Source organism: Sorex araneus, chromosome 3 (genome assembly GCF_027595985.1).
Source record: "Sorex araneus isolate mSorAra2 chromosome 3, mSorAra2.pri, whole genome shotgun sequence".
NCBI lineage: Eukaryota > Metazoa > Chordata > Mammalia > Eulipotyphla > Soricidae > Sorex > Sorex araneus.
In genome coordinates, this window is record NC_073304.1 from 221,960,434 (window position 1) to 221,980,173 (window position 19,740).

Below are 19,740 nucleotides of genomic sequence, written 5' to 3' on the forward strand. Positions count from 1 at the left end.
AGTCCGGCTGCATGTCTTGTCATCCCATTGATCACCAGAGTGATTTGGTTGATCCCGTGACTATCTGGGTACCCCTTTCCTCTGCCGTTCCATGTGCATCTCTCCCAAAGCTCAGCCGAAGAGACACAGCCCGTTGTATGAGCAGCTGTGCTCCCCTGCCAGAACCTCCAACCAAGTGCACAAGATAGTCAAACGCGGTAGTACAGTGGTCAGAGCACTTGCTTTGCACATAACCAACCCAGGTTCCATCCCTGAACCTCCATATGGTGCCCCAACCCCCACTAGGAGTGATTGCTGAGTACAGAGCCAGGAGTAAGTCCTGAGCTCCACTGGGCGTGACACAAAATAAAAAACAAAAAGACATGACCTGAGACAGAGAGTTATGCCAATATGGTTGACTGATGCCTAAGCCCTTAAGGAGGACATGGACGAAAGTGCCTTTCTCGAAGCGATATTGCAGCCTCGGGCCTTATCACAGAGTAGCAGTTTCCTTACTGCATCCTCCGCCTCTGACCAAGTCATAGTGTCAGCCGCTCCTCCAGATGGGCGAGGAGAGGCATCCAGACCCGTTAGCTCACGGCTGTCCCCAGTCACATTGGCCCAGACTAGCCAGGTGCGGTGGGAATGGGGAGAAGACAATGAAGCAGAACTAACAGAACCAGAGGATCTGGTGGCAAGTAACCCGAGGAAAAGGAAGTCCTGACAGTCACCAGTGTTCGTCCCCGTGGGGGCCTATCCCCTTCCTGGCAGCCCGAGAACCTGCCAGAGTCCAGGCCTTGTCACTCACTTCTGCGCCCACTGCTCAGCCCGTGGGTTTCAGTTTGATAAGACAGAACTTCCTGTGGCAGAAACTGAAAGGAAGAGCGGGCCCATTCTCGCCGGGAGACTGGGAGAAGGAAGATGGCCAGAACTTTGAGTCCCCTTCAGACCCCCTGGCTTCTGGCGTGCTTGCAGCTGCTCTTGGGACTCAGAGTAACGCCTCCAGCCTGGGCCTTGAACCTGGATGCAGGACGACTTACCATCTATACAGGCCCCAATGGCAGCCACTTTGGGTTTGCACTGGACTTCAACAAGGACAGCCATGGGCGGTGAGCTGGGGGGAGTTTGGGTGTTGGGAGATTGAAGGGTTCCCCTGTCATCACTGCTTCTGTGAACCTCGAGATCCAGTGGTGAAGCCAAGTGACCTCTAGGGCCTCTTGAAGGGGTGCTCTTGTTAAAAAGACTTGGGAAGGGCTGATTCAGCGAGAGCTGTGGGGAGGGCCCCATGGTGGGGATGGGAGGTGAACACTGAGACACCATCAAGAACAAGCGGGAGGGGCTGGAGCGATAGCACAGCGGGTAGGGCGTTTGCCTTGCACGCGGCCAACCCGGGTTCGAATCCCAGCATCCCATATGGTCCCCTGAGCACTGCCAAGGGTAATTCCTGAGTGCAGAGCCAGGAGTAACCCTTGTGCATTGCCGGATGTGACCCAAAAAGAAAAAAAAAAAAGCGGGAGACAAAAATCAAGGCTTTTTCCCCAAAGGTGAACTGTATAACCCACTCCACCTTTATTTCCTAGAAATAGGGAGGCGTGTGTGCCTTAAATTAATCCTCAAAATCTAAAATCAGGGGCTTGGGCAGAGAAATAGTACTGCTGGTAAGATGCTTGCCTTTAAAAAAAAAAAAGTATAAAAAGTTGGGGTTGGAGTGACAGTACAGCGGGAGGGCATTTGCCTTGCACATGGGCAACCCGGGTTCCATCTCTAGCATCCCATATGATCCCCAAGCACTGCCAGGGGTGATTCCTGAGTGCAGAGCTAGGGGTAACCCCTGAGCATTGCTGGGTGTCACCTGGGATTGGCATCAAAATTATATTTGAAAAGAAGCATATATATTTGAAAAGAAACTTGAAGCTTCTGGTGAGACTGATCAGGCTACAAAATTAGATGGCTGTTACTAGTCCTGGTTCTTTTTATTTGTTTTTGTTTTGGGGGGCCCACAACCGGCAATGCTCAGAGCTTACTCCTGGCTCTGTGCTCAGGAATCACTCCTGGTGGTGGTCAGGGGACTATATTTGGTGCCAGAGATCAAACTCAGGATGGCCATGTGCAAGGCAAACACCCTGCTCACTGTACTATCACTCTAGCCCCAGGGTGCTACTTTTAATAAACCTCCTGTGAGAGTAAACAACAACAAAACCATTTTTGAAACATCTGTTATATTTGGCTAGCACCATTAGCATCGCATTTCAATTTTTTGTTTTTATTTCTCCTGAGAGCACTGAAGGATTTGTATTGTCCCATTGTGATGGCAGAACTGGGATTTGAACCCAGGGTGTTTGAGATAACACTTCCTCCTGACATTAGAGATGTCCTCTAGCCCCCAGATTCTTCACATCAACTAGTTGTACAGGAGGGATCTGGTGACATTCGCTGTTGTCAGATAGTCCTTCTGGGGGCTTTGAGAGGTTGGAGGGGACCAAATACAGACGCTTTACAGAACTTAAGTGCTTTCAGCAAGATGCCGCACTCTCTGTCCCCTTGTATTCAAATCAAACCAGCCTGCTAGGGCCGGTCTTTACCCTTGCCTCACGGGTTGCCTTGCCCCTGTGCTGTCTCTTTCCGAGTCAGTTTCGACCATCCATCCCTGTGAGGTCTTGCTGGTCTGTGAGGTCTTGAGAAAAAGGGCATCCAAAGTACCCAAACCGGCGCTAGGACACAGGTACCCTGGAACTTTCCTCTGGTTCATTCTGCTTTCCTACTCAGTGTGACCATAGTGGTGGGTGCCCCGAGGACCTTGGGCCGCAACCAGGAGGAGATGGGTGGCGTGTTCCTGTGCCCTTGGAGGGCAGAGGGCGACCAGTGCACCTCGCTACACTTCGACCTAAGTGAGTCCCGCACAGAGGGGGAGAGAGGCCAAGGGGACCTGGGCCTTCCGACGTCATCACCTCACCCCTTCTGTGCTCCCAGATGATGAGACCCGGAAAGTCGGCTCCCAAACTTTCCAAACCTTCAAGGCCCAGCAAGGACTGGGGGCGACGATCGCCAGCTGGAGAGACAACGTTGTGGTGGGCGCCGCGGGACAGGGACGGGGGAGGAAGGAGACGCCTGGGGAGAGGTACCGATTTTCCCCTTCCCCACCTCCCGTGGCCCTGCTCCAGGCCTGCGCTCCCTGGCAGCACTGGAACGTACTAGACGGGGCCGACGAAGCCGAGAAGACGCCCGTGGGAGGCTGCTTCGTGGCGCAGCTCTGGAACAGCAGCCGCGCTGAGTACTCGCCCTGTCGAGCCAACACCATGAGCCGGGTTTACGTGAAAAACGAATTCAGTGAGCTCTGCAGGCCCTCTTACCCCGCCGACCCGCAGCCGCTTAGTTTGGTTCTTACCCAACCCTTCTCGCATCCTCCCAAGACCGGGCTTTCAATCTAGCATCTCTCAAGGTCCCCGCCTCCTAGCGGCCACGCACCTACAGGCCCGCCCACGCGTCATGCTCCCGCCCCGCCCCTCCTCACTGAGGCCCCGCCCCCACAAGACCACGACCCTGTCTGCGGCCCCGCCCCTAAAGGCGGCCCCCTCCCCAATTGGCCCTGCTCCCGCTCCTCCTATCCTCTCTGCGGCCCCGCCCCACGCGTCCCTGCTCCCTCTCCTCCCAGGCCACGCCCACGGTCTCTCCTGTCTCTCGCCCCCCAAAGGCCCCACCTCCAGATTGCTTCTGGCCCCGCCCCCACGGGTTCCCGCTCCGCCCCCTTCATGCTTCCTCGTCCCCACGTGGGTACGCCCCCACGGCCTCTCTTGCCCTGCCCCACGCCACCCCTCCGCGCCTCCTCGATGACCAGCTCACACGGGCCGGCCGCGGCCCCGCCCTTTGGAGCGCGGCCCTGGACGGACCCTGTGGCTGAGCCGCCTCCGTCCCCTGCAGACGGAGACAAGCGCTACTGCGAAGCCGGCTTCAGCGCGGTGGTCACTCAGGCGAGTAGCGGGCAGAAGCGACCGCGGTGGGAGGCGCTCTCCTACCCGGCCCCTCTCACCTCGCGCCTTTCCTCGCAGGCTGGAGAGTTGGTGCTCGGGGCCCCCGGCGGTTATTTTTTCTTAGGTACGTGCCCATCTTGCTCCCTTGGTCCAGGCGGCCTGGGAAGACCAGGGCGTCTCGCCCCCATAACCCACTGCTCCTCGCGCTCTAGGTCTTCTGACGCGTGTCCCAATTGCCAAAGTCGTCTCGAGTTACCGCCCGGGCACCCTGTTATGGCACGTGCCCAATCAACGTTTCACCTACGACTCCAGCAACCCGGAGCACTTCGACAGCTACCGGGGTAACCCTGGCACCCCGCGAGGCTTATCAGCACGCAGTCGCCGCCCAGCCGCGTGCCAGCCAGCCCCCGCGCCCAGCCCTGCACCACCCACCGCCCAATTCCCCGGCCGGGAGTAGCCCAAGAGGGCGTGGACAGAGCGGTTCCTGCGCCCCGCCTATTTGCCCCCTTCCTCCCAGAAGACTAATCAGTCCCGTACTTTCAGGGTACTCGGTGGCCGTCGGCGAGTTTGACGGGGATCCCAGCACTACAGGCAAGAAATATTTGAGTCTGGGGTGGTTAGTGGGAGAGAGCCGAGCCCTGGGGGAGCCCCTGCACGTCCCACCGCAGGGTCTCGGCGGGAGCAAGAACGCGGATGGGGTGGCGAGGGACTGGGCGGGCTGCAAGCCATTGTCCTCTGCCTCGGCTCTCCAGAGTATGTCTTCGGCGCCCCCACCTGGAGCTGGACGCGGGGAGCGGTGAGTGTCGCTGGACCCTAGCCGTCGGCCCGACGCCCCCCCCCCACGCTCCCCAAGCCTCCGGCCCACTCGCGTGGGTCTGGGTCTCGGTGCCCCCGGAGCAGGAATGACGCGCGCCCGGGCCTTGTGTGCAGGTGGAGATTTTCAGCATGCACTACCAGTCTCTGTACCAGCTGCGTGGAGAGCAGGTGGGCCCGCGCCGGGTGGGCGGCCACGGCGGGGCGACGGGCCGAGTCTGTTGGGGCAGAAGGTGGCAATTAGGGGGTTCCGGGTCTTCCTGCAGATGGCTTCGTATTTCGGACACTCGGTGGCTGTCACTGATGTCAACGGGGACGGGTGAGCAAGGGTGTGCCCCACTTGTGCCCGCTTGGGTCCCCACTTGCAACCCTTGGACTTCCCCTTTCCTAGCCCTCACTCCACGTGACTGTGGAGGGACGCGGGTGGGCCAGCGAGTGCACCTGGGAGAGATCTGGCCCTGGTCCACCCCGCACCACCGCGCATCTGGCCTGCAGGAGGGACGACCTGCTGGTGGGCGCGCCCCTGTACATGGAGAGCCGCGCTGGCCGCAAGCTGGCCGAGGTGGGGCGCGTGTACTTGTTCCTGCAGTCTCGGGGTACCCAAGCGCTCGGCGCCCCCAGCCTCCTGCTGACCGGCACGCAGCTCTACGGCCGGTTTGGTTCGGCCATTGCACCCCTGGGCGACCTCAACCGGGACGGCTACAATGGTGAGGAGGAGGCGCGCGTCCCCTGGCGGCAGGGCGGGTAACAGCAACAAAGAGGTGGGATTTGGTGGTGGGAACCAGGATTTTTGTTGTTTGTTTGTTTGTTATTGGGTCACACCCAGCGATGCACAGGGGTTACTCCTGGCTCTGCACTCAGGAATTACTCCTGGCGGTGCTCAGGGGACCATATGGGATGCTGGGATTTGAACCCGGGTCAGCCGTGTGCTATCGCTCCAGCCCCGGGAACCAGGATCTTTAACAGCCATAACCTCAATATCATCATCATCCCGTTGATTGTTGATTTTCTCGAGGGACCTCAGTAACGTCTCCATTCGTCCTAGCCCTGAGATTTTATTTATTTTTTTTTTTATTTTTTTTTTAAATTTATTTATTTTTAATTAGAGAATCACCGTGAGGGTACAGTTACAGATTTATACACTTTTGTGCTTATACTTCCCTCATACAAAGTTTGGAACCCATCCCTTCACCAGTGCCCATTCTCCACCACCCGTAAACCCAGTGTCCCTCCCACCCTCCCCAATCCCATCTCCCCCCCACCCCACCCTGCCACTGTGGCAAGGCATTCCCTTCTGTTTTCTCTCTCTAATTAGCTGTTGTGCTTTGCAATAAAGGTGTTGAGTGGCCGCTGTGCTCAGTCTCTAGCCCTCATTCAGCCCGCAACTCCCTTCCCCCACGTGGCCTTCGACTACAATGTAGTTGGTGATCGCTTCTCTGAGTTGACCTTTCCCCGGAACGTGAGGCCAGCCTCCAAGCCATGGAGTCAACCTCCTGGTACTTATTTCTACAGTTCTTGAGTGTTAGTCTCCCACTCTGTTATTCTATATACCATAGATGAGTGCAATCTTTCTATGTCTGTCTCTCTCTTTCTGACTCATTTCACTCAGCATGAAACTTTTCATGCCCATCCACTTGACTACAAAATTCTTGACCTCCTTTTTTCTAACAGCTGCATAGTATTCCATTGTATAGATGTACCAAAGTTTCCTCAACCAGTCATCCGTTCTGGGGCATTCGGGTTTTTTCCAGATTCTGGCTATTGTAAACAGTGCTGCGATGAACATACATGTGCAGATGTTGTTTCGATTGTACTTTTTTGCCTCTCTGGGATATATTCCCAGCAGTGGTATTGCTGGGTCAAATGGGAATTCAATATCTAATTTTTTGAGAGTCGTCCAAATTGTTTTCCAGAAGGGCTGAACCAGTCGGCATTCCCACCAGCAGTGAAGAAGGGTCCCTTTCTCCCCACATCCTCTCCAACAGCGGTTGCTTTTGTTCTTTTGGATGTGTAGCCCTGAGATTTTAGAAGGCTCTCTTCACTCGTTTTTCCCAATGGTGCCTCATTGAAGGCTCTTTCAGGGTCAGGGGCATGAGACCCATCATTATATGACCTCAATATAATGCGATTTAAGCCCTAGGTTGGAAAACGGGTGAGAGATGTTCAAGGAGGTCTCGTAGGGCTTATTTTCAGGAGTCCAGGCAGAAGGTGGGCGTGGATGTATGTGTGGGTCAGGGCATTAGAGATGAGGGCAAATTCACAGATAATTTTTTTTGGGGGGTCACACCAGGCGATGCACAGGGGTTACTCCTGGCTCATGCACTCAGGAATTACTCCTGGCAGCGCTCAGGGGACCATAAGGGATGCTGGGAATTGAACCCGGGTCGGCTGTGGGCAAGGCAAACACCCTACCTGCTGTGCTATTGCTCCAGCCCCTTCACAGATAATTTTTGCACCTGGACAATTAGGGCCAGGTGGCAGGCGTAGAGTGGGGTGAGTTGGGGAAAATCCCCATCAAGTTTGAAGGATTTGGGACATTAGATGGCTGGGTGAGCTTCCTTCACACCCTCCAGGGATCTGAGGGGAGATAGGGACATGGGTTAGAAACGCTCAGGCCCAGGAGGTGAAAAGAGTCCCGGGACAGCCCTGGGGAGCAGGAGCAGAGAGGGCTCACCCAGAGGAAGATTCGGGAAGCAGACAGGAGTGTCTAGCACAGAAGGGACCCAGGACTCAGCCAGGCTGAGCCGAGTGGGATGAAGAGAGGCCAGTGTCTCCAAGGGACCCAACAAGGGGCGAGACAAGGCCAGTCCCTGGGGCTGGAGAAGTGACCCCGGGCTCCAGCAAGGAGGCCAGAAATGACTGTGACATGAACCCACTTAGAACTGGGTGCGACAGAAGCCGGAAGGCTGTGACCATATGAGCCTAGAAGAACAACGGGGCACAGCTGTGTTGGCAGGTCTCGGGAACACTCCCCAGAGGGAGAGATGTCAGGAGAAGATCATCTTCATTTGGGAACTTGTGGATTAGGCTCCGCTTGGAGGAAAATAAGCTTGGGGCTGGGGTGAGCTGGAGGAGTCTGCAAGGCCTGGGAGCACGGAAAGGGCGACTGGAGTGAAAAGAGGTGGAGCAAGGGGGTGGTTTAATATTTCAGCAGTTGGGTTGCTTCCCTCTGTGGGGGTCTTTCTTGGGGGCTGGCAGCAGCCTGCAAGAGGAGATTGAGCAGGAGCTTAGAGGCTCGGGGCAGGCCTCCATGATGGACCATGAACTCGCCACAGGGCCAGAGGACTGAGGGTCAACCCTAACGTGACCAGTGGTCAGGAAGTGAGTGTGGGGACGAGAGAGCCACAGATCAGGAGACAGGGGTCCAAACTGTGGGTCTGAGAGATGGTGGTCACAGCGGTCTTTTTAGAAAGTTTCTTGTGTGACTCGATCAAGAAACTTAATAAAGGGGCTGGAGCGATAGCACAGCGGGTAGGGCGTTTGCCTTGCACGCGGCCGACCCGGGTTCGAATCCCAGCATCCCATATGGTCCCCTGAGCACCGCCAGGGGTAATTCCTGAGTGCAGAGCCAGGAGTCACCCCTGTGCATCGCCAGGTGTGACCCAAAAAGCAAAAAAAAAAAAGAAACTTAATAAAGATTTTGTTTTTGTTTTGTTTGGGAGCCATACTCGACGATGCTCAGGGGTACTACGCCTAGCTCTGTGCTCAGGACTCACTTCTGGCAGTGCTCAGGGAACCATATGGGATGCTGGGGATCGAACCCAGGTCATCCACATGATAGACAAGTGCCCTACCCACTGTACTGTCTCTCCAGCCCCAAAATCTAATAAAGTTTTTGAGGGTTGGCCAATAAAGGAGTTTTGGGGGGCACACCCAGTGCTGTTTGGAGGACCACGCAGTGCCAGTAATAGGACCCAGGCCTTGCGCGTGCAAAGCATGCACTCACCCCTCTGAGTCATCTGCCCAGCCCCTTTATAAAAATTTTCTTTTGGTTTGTTTTTGTGGGCCACACCCTGTGTGCTCAGGAGTGACCCCAGTGATACTTGAAGGACCATATATGGTGCCTGAGGCTCAGACTGGGGCAAGCCCTGTACAAGGGTTACCTCCTAGCCCCCCGCCCCCCAGTGCTGTTTTGGTTTTACTATCTCAGGGCTTACTAGCTATCCAGTAAAAATTTTTGAGAAAAAGGGGGCTGGAGCAATAGCACAGCGGGTAGGGCGTTTGTCTTGCACGCAGCCAACCCGGGTTCGATTTCCAGCATCCCATATGGTCCCCTGAGCACCGCCAGGAGTGATTCCTGAGTGCAGAGCCAGGAGTAACCCCTGTGCATTGCCAGATGTGACCCAGAAAGCAAAAAAAAAAAAAAAAAAAAAAAGTCTACTTCCTGGATCTCTCTCCTCTACCTCCACCTCTGAAGGCCGCAAGGCTGAGCCCCCCCCCCCCCCCCCGTCTGCTCCTGTCCCCTGCAGTCTGCCCAGAGGAGCTCAGGCAAGCTTGCCAAGAGCCCTGAGGAGACTGAGTGACCCACTGTCCTTCCCTTTCCCTTGCTCCCTCCAGATGTCGCCGTGGGGGCGCCCTACGGGGGTCTCAGCGGTCGGGGCCAAGTGCTGGTGTATCTGGGCGGGAGTGAGGGGCTTAGCTCCAGGCCCTCCCAGGTCCTGGACAGCCCCTTTCCCACGGGCTCTGCCTTCGGCTTCTCCCTGCGTGGTGCTGTGGACATCGACGACAATGGATATCCAGGTGCCCTGGGCTCCCCCGCCTGGGCCATGAGGGACTTTGGGCACGGCTGCAGTGCTGAGCTGGCCAAGAGCCTGGTCTGGTGTCCCACGGGGCCATGGGTGTTGGGGGGGGGAGGCTGGGCCATGAGGGGGGCCAGGTGAGACCTCCATCAGGGGCCATGTGAGGGGAACACCTTGGTGGATGAGGTGGGGACCCCCTAACCTCTCCAAGCGCCAGTTCTAACCCCCATCTCTGTGTCCCTAGACCTGCTAGTGGGAGCTTACGGGGACAGCAAGGTGGCTGTGTACAGGTGACTACTGGTTCCAGGGCTAGGGCTGGGGGTGGAGGTGGGGGCTCCCCCCGCACCCCCCCCACCAGAGGAGATTAGGCAGCAAAGTGACAGGTGCCCTGGGCCCCACCAGGGCTCAGCCGGTAGTGACAGCTGCCCTCCAGCTGCTGGTACAAGACTCACTGAACCCCGCTGTCAAGAACTGTGTCCTGAGCCAGACCAACACCCCAGTGAGCTGGTGAGGACGTGGACGGCACAGCCAGGCCACTCGGGGGGCCAGGGTGGGAGCAGGGGCCTGGCTCTGAGCACCCCCCCCCCTTCGCAGCTTCAACGTGCAGCTGTGTGTGAGCATCAGCGGGCACAACATGCCGCCCAAGCTGCGTGAGTGGCCTGGGGTGGGGCCCAGGGAGGGGGCGCCTGGGCTCCCCAGAGGCCCGCGGGGGACCCTGAGCTCCCTGCCTGCTTGCCCGGCCAGGCCTGGACGCCGAGCTGCAGCTGGACCGCCAGAAACCCCGCCAGGGCCGCCGTGCGCTGCTGCTGGACTCGCAGCAGGCGGGCACCACCCTGGGCCTGAACCTGGGCAGGGCGGACAGCCACGTGTGCCACTCCGTCACGGCCTTCCTCCGGGTATGTCCGGCTGTTGCTGGCCAGGGCTGGGGATGTGCCACTTGTTCCTGACACCCTGGGGTGGGCAGGAGCGGGTCAGCCTGACCAACCCTCTCGGCTGGGTTCTTGTCCCAGGATGAGGCCGACTTCCGGGACAAGCTGAGCCCCATCGTGCTGAGCTTCAACGTGTCCCTGCACCCTGAGAAGGATGGACGAGCCCCCGCGCTGGTGCTGCATGGGGACACCCACGTCCAGGAGCAGGTGGGGGCGGGCCTGGACCCCTGCCAGCAGTCAGGGTCAGGGTTAGGGTCCGAGTCATAACCCGAACACCAAAGCCGGGATGTCCTCTGGATATCGTCCACAGTGTCACTCTAAACCCAAAAGGAACCCCCAAATAGTCATATCCCTCAAGCACTGCCATCAACTCCGGTGCTGACATCACCTCTAAACTCTGCTATTAATCCATGAACTCCGACTGTCAACACTGAAACCCCAACTTTGGGTTTTTTTTGTTTTTTTTTTCTTTTTTGCTTTTTGGGTCACACCCGGCGATGCACAGGGGTTACTCCTGGCTCATGCACTCAGGAATTACTCCTGGCGGTGCTCAGGGGACCATATGGGATGCTGGGAATCGAACCTGGGTCAGCCGCGTGCAAGGCAAACACCCTACCCGCTGTGCTATTGCTCCAGCCTCGAAACCCCAACTTTGTCCCAAACCCTGGGGCCAGCCCCAAAGCCGTGGTAGAGTCTCCAACTTCCTGCTGCTCAGGCCCCCTCCCCGTCCTCCAGGCCCTGAGGTGACCCCGCGCCCCAGCTCACCCATTCCTCCTGCCTTGCCTTCTCTAGACCCAAATCATCCTGGACTGTGGCGACGATGACGTCTGTGTGCCCCAGCTTGAGGTCACGGCCAACGTGTGAGGCCCTATCCGCTCAGCCCCTGCCGGAGCCTCTCCCTGCTGCCAGGCCCCCAGCGTCACCGCCCTCTCCCCCTTACCCCCCCCCAGGACAACAGGCTCCCCGCTCCTGATCGGGGCTGACAACGTGCTGGAGCTGCAGTTGCAGGCAGCCAACAAGGGCGAGGGGGCCTACGAGGCAGAGCTGGCCGTGCACCTGCCCCCGGGTGCCCACTACATGCGGGCCCTCAGTAATATGAAGGTAAGTCCCCCGGAGGCGTCAGCGTCTTGATCCTCCGCTCACCCCAAGAGTTCCCCCTTCCATTATGCTTGGCTAAGCAACATTGTGATTTCCGTTTTGGTGTGTTTTTTTTGGGGGGAGGGCACACCCAGCGATGCTCAGGTGTTATTCCTGCCTCTGCACTCAGAAATTACTCCTGGTGGTGCTTGGGGGACCATATGGGATACCGGGGATCGAACCCAGGTCAGCTGCTTGCAAGGCAAACACCTCACCCACTATACTATCACTTCGGCCCCTTGGTGGGTTTTTGTTTTTTTCTTTTTTTTTTTGGCTTTTGGGTCACACCCGGTGATGCACAGGTTTTACTCCTGGCGGTGCTCGGGGGACCATATGGGATGCTGGGAATTGAACCTGGGTCAGCCGTGTGCAAGGCAAACTCCCTACCCGTTGTGCTATCGCTCCAGCCCCCTTGCTGTGTTTTTTTGAGGGATGGTACTTTACTTGTTTTGGGGGTCACACTGGCCATTCTCAGGGAGTACTCCTGGCTCTGTGCTCAGGAATTACTCCTGTTAATACTCGGGGGACAATATGTGATGCTGGAGATTGGATTCAGGTAGGCTACTTGCAAGGCGGTACCTTACCTGCTGTGCTACCTCTCCAGCACCTGTAATTTTCGGCAGGGGTTCTTTTAGTTTGTTTTTTGTTTTTGGCGATGTGCTCGGCTGTCTCCTGGCTCTGCACTTAGGAATCACTCCTGGTGGTGCTCAGTGTCACTCACACAGTGCAACACACCGTAGGGGATGCCAGGACAAGCACCCTATCTGCTGTACTATCGCTCCAGCCCCTAATTTAGTGTTTTGTTTTTGTTTTGTTTTGTTTTGTTTTTTTGCTTTTTGGGTCACACCCGGTGATGCTCAGGGGTTACTCCTGCCTCTGCATTCAGGAATTACTCCTGGCAGTGCTCAGGGGTACCATATGGATGCTGGGGATCGAACCCAGGTCAGCTACATGCAAGGCAAACGCCCTCTCCACTGTGCTATCACTCTGCCCCCCCCGCAATTTATTTTTTTAATTTGGAGAAGTCCTTGATAATGGCAAGAATCCATGAAAGCCACGCCCCAAATGTCTCATGGTCTAAAGGTTGCAGGACCTTCTGTTAATATTTGATGTTCTTCCTCATCTTTTCTCGAACTCAGTGACATGTCTCTATTTATTCTCCTCTTTTTGGATTATTTGGTATGTGTATTTGGGTTAGGGGTTTGCTTCTAGGTGGCATTCAAGAGGCCTAGAAACCCCCAGCGACTTGTGGCAGTGCTTAGGGGAAGTGCCCACAGTTCGGGGGGTGGAGAGTTTAGAGGACAGTGTGGTGCTATGGAATGAATGAACCTAGTGGCCACGGTCAAGCAACCCCTCACTGCTACTGCTCCGACTCCTAGAGTTCTTTTTTTATGTGCTGGGGGGGAGGCTATACCCAGTGCTGCTCAGGGATCACCCCTGGCTTTGCTGGGACTATATGTGGTGCCAGGGATTGAACCCAGGTCCGCCGCATTGCAAGGCAAGCACCCTATCCACTGTACTATCTCTCCAGCTCTGTTATTCTTTCCCTTTTTCCTCCTTGGTTTTGGGGCCACATCTAGCAGTGCTCAGGGCTTACTGCTGGCTCTGATCTCAGATCACTCCTGACAGTGTTTGGAGAACCATGTGCAGTGTCGGGGGTCAAACCCGAGTTGGCTGCGTACAAGGCAAGCACCTTATCCACGTGCTATCACTCCAGGCTCTCCTGGAAGTTACTCTTGTTGATGCCATGTTTATCAATAGGATCATACCTCATATAATGTTTATGGGCTTTAAAAAAACATTAATAATAATAATGAGTCCAGAAAGATAGTTCAGTGGACTGAGTGCACACTTTGCATGCTAGCAGCCTGGGTTCAATCCTGGTACCTCATGGTCCCTAGAACAATGCCAGAAGTTAGAGCAGGGAGCAGCCCCCAGCATCACCATTGTAGATCCAAAATGGAAAGTAAAAAAAACTGAAGCAATAACTAATAATAAGGGGCAGAGGAAGTGGCTCAGTGAGATAGTACATGCCTTATGCATGTGAGGGCCTGACTTCTATCTCTGGCTCCAGGACTGCAGGCTGTGGCCCTCAGGGGACCCCTAAGCACCACCAGGAGTGGTCCCTATAAAATAGGGATAGTAATTTAGGCTATCACGGCAGAGCCTGGCAAGCTCCCTGTGGCTTATTAATGTGCCAAAACCAGTAACAATGATGGGTCTCATTCCCCTGACCCTGAAAAAGCCTCCAATATGACACCGTTGGGAAGGACGAGTAAAGAGAGGCTGCCAAAATCTCAGGGCTGGATGAATGGAGATGTTACTGGTGCCCGCTTGATCAAATCGATGAACAACGGGATGACAGTGATACAGTGAATTTAGGCTAGAGAGCTAGTCCATCAGAGCGGGAGCTTGCCTTGCATGCAGCTGACCCTGGTTCAACCCCCAAAACTCCATATGCTCCCTAAGTCTCACCAGGAGTGATTCTTGAGCACAGACCCAGGAGTAAGCCCTGAGCACTGCCAGGTATGGTCCAGAAAATAGGAAAAAATAAATAAAATACAGTAGGGGCTGGAGTGATAGTACAGCAGTTAGGGCGTTTGCCTTGCACATGGCTGACCAGAGTTCAATCCCCGGCATCCCATCGGGTCCCCCAAGCACTGCCAGGAGTAATTCCTGAGTGCAGAGCCAGGAGTAACCCCTGAGCATCGCTGGGTGTCACCCCAAAAGCAAACAATTAAAAAATACAGTAGTAATAATAAAACGACACTGTGACATAACGTGCAACACGCTCAGCCTGAGGAATGCAGTGTCCACCCTGCGTAACTTTTTTCCTGACTGTCCAAGAGGCTTTAGGCACATAGAGAGGGGTCGGGGTGGGGAGGGGGCTGTCACTCTGTCACTGTCTCTCTCACATGGCCTCCTCAAAGGGCTCCGAGAGGCTTATCTGTAACCAGAAGAAGGAGAATGAGACCAAGGTGGTGCTGTGCGAGCTGGGCAACCCCATGAGGAAGAATGCCCAGGTGAGGTGCTGTTTCCTGGGGGCCAGGGCAGGGCAGCAGCTCGGGCGCGGGGAGGTGACTTGGCCTCCCCCTCTCTCAGGTAGGAATCATGATGCTGGTGAGTGTGGGTCACCTGGAAGAGGCCGGGGAGCACGTGTCCTTCCGGCTGCAGATCAGGAGGTACTGGGTTGGGCAACTTTCCCGCCCCCGTAGCCCCCCACCCCAGCTAAGGCTCCTCAGACTGTGGGGTCGTGAAGTTTGCCCCTGAAATCGGGACCCCCACCCCAGAAAGTCCCAAGGCTCACTGGACCAGTATCCCCTGCCTGCTTCTCCCCCTCCACCCCCCACCCCTGCAGCAAGAACAGCCAGAACCCCAAAAGCGCCGTGGAGCTGCTGGAGGTGCCAGTCCGGGCAGGTGCCCGCTTGGAGCTGCGAGGGTGAGAGGAGAGGAATGTCTGGAGTCCTGGGGGAAGCCCGCGTACACCCCTCCCCCCCATCCTCCCGCAAGCCAGGGCAGCACGCTCACCCTGGGGGCGGGGGAGGGGTCCCTACAGAAACTCCTTCCCAGCCTCGCTGGTGGTGGCCGCGGAAGAAGGCAGCAGGGACAACAGCTCCGACAGCTGGGGCCCCAAAGTGGAGCACACTTACGAGGTGGGGAGCAGCCTCTAGCCCCGGCTGGGTGCGAGGGGCACAGGAGCTGCGGCCCGGGTGGTACCCCCCTAACGCCCTGCCCGCCCTCGTCTCCCAGCTGTATAACAATGGTCCTGGGTCTGTAAGTGGCCTCCAGCTAGAACTCCAGCTCCCCGGCCAGTCGGGGCCCTCTGACCTGCTCTACATCCTCAACGTACAGCCGCACGGGGGGCTGCAGTGCTCCCCACAGCCTTCTCCCAACCCCCTGAAGGTGAGGGCGGGGGGGAGCAGGGAGCGTGGCTCTGAGGCCGTGACTCTGAGGTTGGGGAGACGGGCAGGGCAGGGCGTGGCGCTGAGGACCTGACTGAGGTTTGCTTCTTTCCTCTGCAGCTCGACTGGAGGCTGCCCACCCCCAGCCCTTCCCCCGTGCCCTCGGCCCATCACAAGCGGGAGCGCAGGAGCTTGCTCCAGGCCAAGCAGCCGTCCAAGCTTCAGGACCCTGCACTGGTGGTGAGCGGGCATTGCCAGCCTCCCAGGGGACAGAGGCCTGGGCCTGGCGGGGGCTGGCTGCTTGCTGCGGGCCTGGTGTGGGCCACTAGGGGGCCCCTGAGTTACTCCAGATGCCTCTGAGAGCTTGCGCTGGTTCTGGGCTGTTGGTCCCAGGCAGATGCGGGGCCTGGGACCGGGGACGTTTTGTCTTCTTGTGCTGCCACTGAGCCACCTCCTCGGCCCCCACCTGCATTCCAGGGTCTGTTAAAGAAAGTGGGTGGGGCTGGAGCAATAGCACAGCGGGGAGGGCGTTTGCCTTGCACAAGGCCGACCCAGGTTCAATTCCCAGCATCCCATATGATCCCCTGAGCACCGCCAGGAGTAAACCCTGTGCATCACCGGGTGTGACCCAAAAAGCAAAAAAAAAAAAAAAAAAAAAAAAAACCAACCAAAAACACCAAGGGGCCGAAGTGATAGTACAGTGGGTGAGGCGTTTGCCTTGCACGCAGCCAACCTGGGTTCGAATCCCAGCCTCGGTCCCCTGAGGACCGCCAGGGGTAAGTCCTGAGTGCAGAGCCAGGAGTAACCCGTGTGCATCGCCTGGTGTGACCCAAAAAGAAAAAAAAAAAAAAAGTAAACGCCGAAGCGGGGTCACAGAAATTCTGGGTATTGAAGTGATGAGTTCCCCGCGCTCTGCCTGTCCTTGTGCGTCTGTGTGCACGAAGAGGCCGCGAGGCTTGCCTGAGGCCCTTCCCCAGGGGAGACCCGAGCTCCGTGATGCGGGCCGTCCGGGTGAATGGGTGGAGGAGTCCGAGGGGCCGGGACTCCTGACGTGTCCCCGCAGAGCTGCGACTCGGTGGCGCCCTGTACAGTGGTGCAGTGTGAGCTGCAGGAGATGGCGCGAGGGCAGCGAGTCATGGTCACGGTGCTGGCGCTGCTGTGGTTGCCCAGCTTCCGGCAGGTGCGGCGGGGAAGGGGGTGTGGTGGTAGTGGTGGTGGGAATCAGGCTGTAAGTGGGCGTGGTTAACATGATGTGGGCGTGGTTGGGGCGGGGCCGCAGAGAGTACAGAGTAGGGCGCTGGTCTTGCAAGCGGTTTGCAGTCACCCATGAGATCTGGGTTCTACCCGCGGCATCCCATATGAACCCTCGAGCACCGCCAGGTGTAATTCCTGAGTTCGGAGCCAGGAATAAGCCCTGAGCATCGCTGGGTGTGATCCGCACAACAACAACAACAAAAAGAATCTGGGTGAAGCCAGGAGTCTGAGAGCAGGCCTCCTTGGCTGGGGGGCTCTTAGGCCTCCTGCAGGCCTCACCAGCATGGCTCTCACCCCACCCTCTCCAGAAGCCCCTAGAGCAGTTTGTGCTGCAGTCGCGCGCTTGGTTCAACGTGTCCTCCCTGCCCTACGCAGTGCCCGCTCTCAGCCTGCCCAGTGGGGAAGCTCGGGTGAGTAGGCAGCAGTGGTGGCCCGCAGAAGGTCTCCCCTGCATCCCTGTCCTGTGGGGCGGCGGCAGGGCCTACAAGGGTCTGTGGGGTGGGGCAGCCAGGGGCTCTGAGAGGGGGGTCCCCATGATGTAGGAGGCTGTGGGTTTGCACGCAGGTCGAGACACAGCTGCTGCGGGTCCTGGAGGAAAGGGACGTCCCCATCTGGTGGGTGCTGGTCGGCGGGCTGGGCGGCCTGCTGCTCCTCACTCTCCTCATCCTCGCCATGTGGAAGGTGAGGCACCAAGACTCAAGGGGGCCCTGTGTAAGCAGCGCCAGGGCCAGAGAGCACTGTGTCCCCTGTGACTGGGGGCTCCATGGTTCCCTATTAGAATAATCCTTCCTGGACCAGACCAATAGTGCAGCACGTAGGGTATTTGCCTTACATGTGGCCAACACGGGTTTGATTTCCGGTACCCCATATGGTCCCCCCAACTCTGCCAGGTGTAATCCCAGAGAGCAGAGCCAGGAGTAAGCCCTGAGCACCACTAGGTGCACTTCCCCCACCCCCCAACAAAAAGTCACCCTCCAGAGGTCCTTTTCTGGGCATCGACCCCAGGGGATGTTGGTAACCCCCAGGCCTTTAGGCGTTTTCTCTCTGCGAGGGAGGGTCCCAGGCATCGAGGCCTCCTTGGAGCTTGCCCTGCTCCGGGCTCTGTCCTTCCCTCTGAGGTTTGGGATCTAGCCTGCTCCAAGGGCTTGTTCCTTCTGAGGCCTGGCTGGGTCACTCTCCCCTCGGGACTTGGTTAAGTGCCCCCGGCTCTAGGGAAGCTGACACCAAGTCAGCCTCAAACCCATCCTCATGCCTTTGGGCCCTGTGGAGACATAAAAGTAGTTAAGAAAAGCTAAAGCCACAACAACTTATGGTACGTGCAGTGGGGGGGTCCCTGCTCTGTGGAGGAGGCCCGGGCTGGCTGCTTTTAGCCCGCTTCCTCCCTGGCTGCTCTGGGGCCAAAGGAGTAACCCTGAGACCTTCGCCCTGGGCACCCCCAGCTCGGTTTCTTCAAGCGTAACCGGCCACCCCTGGAAGAAGATGATGACGACGAGGAGTAATGGAGTGGCATGCCTCCCAGGAAGGGCGTTCTGTTCCTGCTTCTCCAATGAGTGCCCCCCAATAACCCTGCTCACCCCCAGAGTGTTCCATATATACCTCCTGATTGCCTGCCCTCCAACATGTCTGGGTAGCCCCCTAACATCCTGCTGCCTAATAAAGAGGCTGATCCCCACCTCCCACTCACAGCTTCCTTTGGAGGTCAGAGGAAGAGAAGGGACGGGGCGGAGATGAGCCAGGGGCCTTCCTGCACAAGTTGAAGTGACCGTGGGCATGGGTGGGGGTGGAATAAGCAACAAAGGGTGGTGGGGTCTCCAGGTGAGACCGGAGGAAGTTGGGGGGTAGTCTGAGGACAAAAAGGTGAGAAGGGGTTTGGGAACATCAGAGAAAGCATCCTGGATGCCCAAGGGCAGCTTTGAACAGTATTTTTTCCTTCATGATTACTGGAGGGTGAACTTCAGGATAACCTGAGCTCCCCATAAATAACTTGACAAATGAATCGGAGGCCTCCTGTGTTTGAGGAGGACCAGAGGGAGTCTGGCGGAGCCTTCAGCCTCCCCAAGTGTGTGTGGCAGCAGGCAGAAGGGAGTGAGCGGGCTCTGCTGCCCGGCTCCCCCGCTGCTCGTCCTTCTGCTCCACCAAGAAGAATCTCTGATCTGGAAAGAGGGCACTGAGCAGGGAGCTCACACCAGGGCTAGGAGTGGGAAAAGATCTCCCGCAGCTGAGACGGGAGAGAGGCAGGGGGCCCACCTGAAGTCTTGGGAGATTTGTTGATTCGTGTAGTTATATTTCTGGAGTGCCTCACCAGTGCCTGGGTCTGTCACTCAGAAAGGAAGGAAGGAGGGCCCAGAGAATCAAGACCTCCAGCCGTGCCTCATTTACATCTGCTAGTCTATTGGTCGGTCACATGCTCTTATTTGCATAGGGCATTTGTGACTTGGTTGGTCAGCGCCACACACCATCATTTACATAAAGGAGCAACCAATCGGAGAGCAAGGCGGGGAGCACTTTCTGTATGAGAGCAGATCTTTGGGCTTCTGGGTTGTTTTGGTTTATTTTCTGGCCTGTTCTGGTCTTCCTTCTGGGTCCTCTGGGGAAAAAGGTATGTGGTGTGGTTGCTATGGCCGCTGCCTCAGTTGTACTGCGTGTGAGCAGTAAAGAGCTGCTGCTCTGAGGATCTCTGACGCTAGTTGTGCTGATCTTACTCATCGTGCACGAGGACAAGAAGAAGTCAAGTCCTGGTCAACAATCCTATCCAGTGCTGGGATGGCACCTTGAACAAAACCCCAGGCACTTCACATTCAACCAGGAGCGAATGAAGGAAGAAATATACAGTCAGGGGGCCGGAGTGAGAGTACAGTGGGTAGGGCCTTTGCTTTGCACGCAACCCGGGTTGGATCCGCATCCCATATGATCCCCCGAGCACTGCCACGAGTAAATTCCTGAGTGCAGATCCAGGAATAAACTCTGAGCATCACTGGGTCTGACCTGATGATGATCAGAGGTTACAAAAAGAAAAGGA

At 57.0% G+C, this 19,740-nt stretch overlaps 1 protein-coding gene across 1 annotated transcript; it reads left to right on the top strand.

Annotated features, from left to right (window-relative positions):
* The first annotated feature begins 900 nt into the window (after window positions 1-900).
* On the top strand, window positions 901-18,356 carry ITGA2B (integrin subunit alpha 2b). Its single transcript, XM_004621028.2, has 30 exons — window positions 901-1,088; window positions 2,746-2,867; window positions 2,950-3,047; window positions 3,141-3,306; window positions 3,898-3,947; window positions 4,026-4,071; window positions 4,160-4,288; window positions 4,491-4,538; window positions 4,700-4,743; window positions 4,878-4,931; window positions 5,027-5,079; window positions 5,256-5,467; window positions 9,318-9,500; window positions 9,744-9,789; window positions 9,902-10,006; window positions 10,094-10,149; window positions 10,244-10,395; window positions 10,510-10,635; window positions 11,221-11,288; window positions 11,379-11,529; window positions 14,496-14,588; window positions 14,668-14,747; window positions 14,924-15,004; window positions 15,122-15,218; window positions 15,316-15,468; window positions 15,588-15,707; window positions 16,531-16,647; window positions 17,030-17,131; window positions 17,286-17,402; window positions 18,161-18,356. The coding sequence occupies exons 1-30, from the start codon at window positions 901-903 to the stop codon at window positions 18,218-18,220; spliced, it is 3,117 nt and encodes a 1,038-aa protein (XP_004621085.2). The 3' UTR covers window positions 18,221-18,356.
* Window positions 18,357-19,740: the final 1,384 nt, after the last annotated feature.